This window comes from Panthera pardus, unplaced genomic scaffold (genome assembly GCF_024362965.1).
Source record: "Panthera pardus isolate Hobbes unplaced genomic scaffold, ASM2436296v1 HiC_scaffold_25, whole genome shotgun sequence".
NCBI classification, from domain to species: domain Eukaryota; kingdom Metazoa; phylum Chordata; class Mammalia; order Carnivora; family Felidae; genus Panthera; species Panthera pardus.
In genome coordinates, this window is record NW_026526821.1 from 15588747 (window position 1) to 15592969 (window position 4223).

At 52.2% G+C, this 4223-nt stretch overlaps 1 protein-coding gene across 1 annotated transcript; it reads left to right on the forward strand.

The window, feature by feature from the left end:
• The first annotated feature begins 1455 nt into the window (after positions 1–1455).
• Positions 1456–4014, forward strand: SLPI (secretory leukocyte peptidase inhibitor). Its single transcript, XM_019458948.2, has 4 exons — positions 1456–1555; positions 2462–2620; positions 3113–3262; positions 3844–4014. Exons 1-4 carry the CDS (start codon positions 1474–1476, stop codon positions 3846–3848), a joined length of 396 nt encoding a protein of 131 aa, XP_019314493.1. The 5' UTR covers positions 1456–1473; the 3' UTR covers positions 3849–4014.
• The last annotated feature ends 209 nt before the right edge of the window (positions 4015–4223 follow it).

Here is a 4223-nt window from a genome sequence, read left to right on the forward strand (position 1 = left end):
TGAGCTGACAGTGCTATTACCCACGGAGGGGGTGGGGGGTCAGACCCTCTATCTCTCTCTTACTTGCCCTACTGGGTGCTCGAGCTAGGAGTGGACACCTGGAGTTTCCTTCTTCCCCAGGGCATACGAATTTTCTTCCTTTTCTTCTCCCACCAGAATGTAAACGGGAGAGTGGCTTCTGCCCAGACAGATCTGCTGTCAGTGGACTGTTGGCGGGTACTTTACGAATTAGTTCATGTGGAGCCGTTATTGCATGACAACCCACAACCCTAAATGTCTATTTCGATTCCCACAAACCTTCACACTGAGGAATGGATGGGGAAATCCAAAACATCTACGAGCCACACGATATAAGAGCTTGGGCAGTCAGACAGGTTTGGGTTGAATTTTAGACATGATGATCACCTTCTTGATAATTAGAAGCAATCTCTGCAGACTGGGTAACACACGGAGTAAGTTCAATATATGGCAGCTATCTTTTTTTTTTTTATCACGCAAGATCTGTAGATTTTGGGGGGTAGGAAACATCCCTCTAGCATCTCAAATTGTACACGGTAACCACATGTTGGTTCTGGTGGAGCTGTTTGCACCTTGCTCTCAGATTCATTTCAATGTCCTTCACTTGTAAAGAATACAATTCATTTGTTCTTTTTCAAGTTCTTCCACACCCTTCATCTCACGACTCTCTGAGAGGGGCGGATTTGTTAGTATTACCCCATTGCATAGCTGGGAAAATGGAGTTCCAAAGAGATTTTCTGTGGGCAGAGCTCTTCTTTCTTTACCTTTTTCTTTGACAGCTGCCTATTTTATTTTTTAAAAAATGTTTATTTATTCACTTAGAGAGAGAGAGAGAGAGAGCCCCAAGCAATCTCCACACCCAGCATGGAGCCTGATGTGGGTCTAAATCCCACAACTGCAAGATCACGGCTTGAGCCAGTACCAAGAGTCAGATGCTTAACCGACTGAGCCACCCAGGCACCCCCTATTTTTTTATTTTTTTAAAGTAATCTCTACCCCCGACGTGGGGCTCGAACTCATAACCCTGAGATCAAGAGTCGCACGCTCCCCCGTCTGAGCCAGCCAGGTGCCGCTCAGCTCCAGATCCAAATAGCTTCTTTGCAGCTGGTTTTTCTTGCCCTCTCCTCCCTCTCGCCAGGCCAGTGGGGTTGGGGCCCCCAGGACACCTGAGATGACCTCCTTATCAGCCTGGTGACATCTTCCAGGCCAGCCTCTTGCATTTCTTCCCTGGCGGTCACTCTGTTGGCCTCGCGGTCTTGCCTGGGACAGGAAAGAGCCCTGTGTCCATGGTACCAGCACTGCTGGTCTTCACCCGGCTTCTTGTATGTGCAATCGAAGCTGGGAGGGGCCGAGGAAATTCTGCTGGGGCCACACCCACTAGTGAAGATATAAATAATGAGGTTTGGCGTTGACACTCAGACACTCAGAGGTTTGGCGTTGACCCCTCACCTCACAATGCAGTCCGGTGGCCTCTTCCCCCTCGTGCTTCTTGCCCTGGGCACCCTGGTACCTTGGACTGTGGAAGGTGCTGGAAATTGTGAGTTGGAGCCCTTGGCTGCAGGGCAGAGGTGGCGGCTCCTGGTGGTGGGGGGATGACCCCTTCTAGAGACTTTGATCTCTCAGCTTAGTTTCGGGAGACCTCCTTGAAGCGGGGAGGGGGCTCATGTCCATCTGGGCTCCAAGGACTCTGCACGCTTCTGAGCATTGGGCCGTGTTCTTTTTTTTCCTTTTCTTTTTTTTTTAATTTTTTTTTTAATGTTTATTTACTTGCTTTGGAGAGAGAGAGAGCACAAATAGGAGAGGGACAGAGAGAGAGAAGGAGACACAGACTCTGAAGCAGGCTCCAGGCTCCTAGCTGTCAGCACAGAGCCCGACGCAGGTCTCAAACCCACAAACCGTGAGATCATGACCTGAGCCAAAGTTGGATGCTTAACCCACTGAGCCACCCGGGCGCCCCTGGGCTGTGTTCTTTTACACAGTATCTGGTCGGCCCAGACCCCACTCCCTCTCTTCCTACCTCTCTCTCTTCACCCTGCCTGTGAATCTGCAGTCTTCTGTTTCTAGCTCTTCCTGGTTCCTTGTCTCTGTTTCCGTCCTTTAGTGTCCGTGTCTCTGCCTCTGGCTCTCCCTCTCAACCTGGCCCTTGTTCTGTCTTTACCGCTCTCCATCTCCTTCGTCTTTGTGGAGACCTGTTTTCCCCGGGGCAGGAAACCTTGGCTGGGAGCCCTTTGCTCTTTTCCAGGATCTGTGACTTTCTCTGCCCATGTGTGTGGCTTCATCAAGCCTGTCACTCTTCACGGAGGTCAGACAGGCATTTCCCTCTGGACTTTGCGGACAGTCACCTGGGTGACTGTCTCTCCTGGGGAGTGGTGCTTTATCCCGGAGTCATGATGGCTACTCAGCACCCAACTCCTTCCTTAACTCTCAACATTCTCTCCAACAGCGTTGAAAGCTGGAGCCTGCCCTCCTGTAAAACCTGGTCGATGTCTTAACGTATTTGAGACCCCTGAGTGCCAGAGTGACTGGCAGTGTCCAGGGAGGAAGATCTGCTGCTCCGATGCTTGTGGAATCAGATGCCTGGACCCTGTTATCTCTGACCAAAGTGAGGAGGGGGGAGGACTCACGGGAAGGGGGTGAGCCCAAGAAGGCGGCACCTCGGGGGACAGGACCGAGTGCTGGTCCTGCCAGGTCTCCTCCTCCCCAGGAACTGTGGAGCCAAATTTGTCAGCCGGTCAGGGAGTCACAGTGTCCCAGACAGCAATTTACTCACCTGGCTGGGTGAAACAGCCAGCGTGTCGGGAGGTCAGTTTTTCAGTCTATAGTCACCTGGTCGTTCAGGTAAGCAGGCAGTTGGTAGCCACCCATCCAGTCAGCACTGGGCAACTGGTCGCCTTCGTGGAGAGGGGGCCCGATGTCAGGGGAGACCCAGATCCTGCCGTCAGGAGATACAGGGGCCCTGGGAAGGAAGAGGTGGTGCTGGGGATGGAGAAGAGAGGATTCTCCCTGCGCACTTGGGCTGGGGCTGAGTCCAGGAAGCAGGGGGCGGCGGCGCCCGAGGCTTAAGGCTTCTGACCTGTGGCCCTACTTTCACCAGCGTGTATGAAGCCTGGCAAGTGTCCTGTGGTCAATGGCCGGTGTCTGATCCTCAATCCCCCCAACCACTGTGAGACAGACCAACAGTGCGTGGGTGACTTCAAGTGCTGTAGGGGCCTGTGCGGGAAAGCCTGCGTGGAACCTGAACAAGGTAAGGAGGGGACCCGGGGCCAACTTTCCCCCGCCCACCAGTCCTCTCTGTTCCAAGCCTCTGGTGGCCCTTGTGTATGAGCAGGGGGACTCCTGATCTCTCTCCCAGGACAGCTTCTGCTTAGCCCCCTTGTCCTTCAAGGGCACCGCTCCCCAGCCCCCAGGGCCAGGATTTCCACAGCATCACTCATGGCTTTGCTTCTATTCGAGCCCCTCTGAGAGTGAGGACCCCCCCGGCAAGTCTGAGTCTCAGTTTCCTTATCTGTAAAACGGACATAATGAAAGCGCTTTGGAAAGCACTGTGTGCGCTAAGAATTTATTATTAAGGTGATCTCCAGCATATTGTCTAGGTCAAAGCCCAAAGGATCAGTGGATTTTGAGGCTTAAATCCAGCTTAATGCTCTGAGTTTAGAGTTCTATAGTAAAATTGAGACTTGAACTCAGTCTCCGGATGCCAAGCCTCTTTCGACTATATCACCACCTTGTTATTTTCTTTGTCTCAGGGAAGTTTCTTGGGGGAAGAATGGGGAGATAATTTGTCTGGTTCCTGTATTGAAGCCCTGATCTGATTTTCTCTCGTAGCCTGATTCCTGTCGTTTAGGAGAGGTTCTGGATTCCTAGTTTGTGGTCTGGGGCTCGGATCACTGGGGCACTCCATGGCGAAGACTTGGGTCTACCATTAAGATCTTCTTGGGGGGAGGGTGTGGCACACAGTAGGCTTTCAGGAAATTGGTGAATAAATAAATGAGCGTATTTCTTTGTGTCCATGTGCTTCTGTGGTTTGCTGGGGCTGCGGGGCTTGGGACGTGATGACGGAATGTGTGGGTGTGAGGCCTCCCTCCTGCACATACAGAGTGGAAGGGGGAGGCTTCGGGGCCAGATAGACGTGAATTTACATCATGAGTCTGAAAACACCGGTTCTGCGATTTTGGACACGTGACTTTACCTCGTCCGTCTTAATT

Excerpts from the sequence above, each read along its gene's own strand:
- SLPI (XM_019458948.2), top strand. The coding sequence starts at position 1,474 with ATGCAGTCCGGTGGCCTCTTCCCCCTCGTGCTTCTTGCCCTGGGCACC. Across the intron at positions 1,556-2,461 it reads TGTGGAAGGTGCTGGAAATT|CGTTGAAAGCTGGAGCCTGC; the intron begins GTGAGTTGGAGC and ends TCTCTCCAACAG. Across the intron at positions 2,621-3,112 it reads CCCTGTTATCTCTGACCAAA|CGTGTATGAAGCCTGGCAAG; the intron begins GTGAGGAGGGGG and ends TACTTTCACCAG.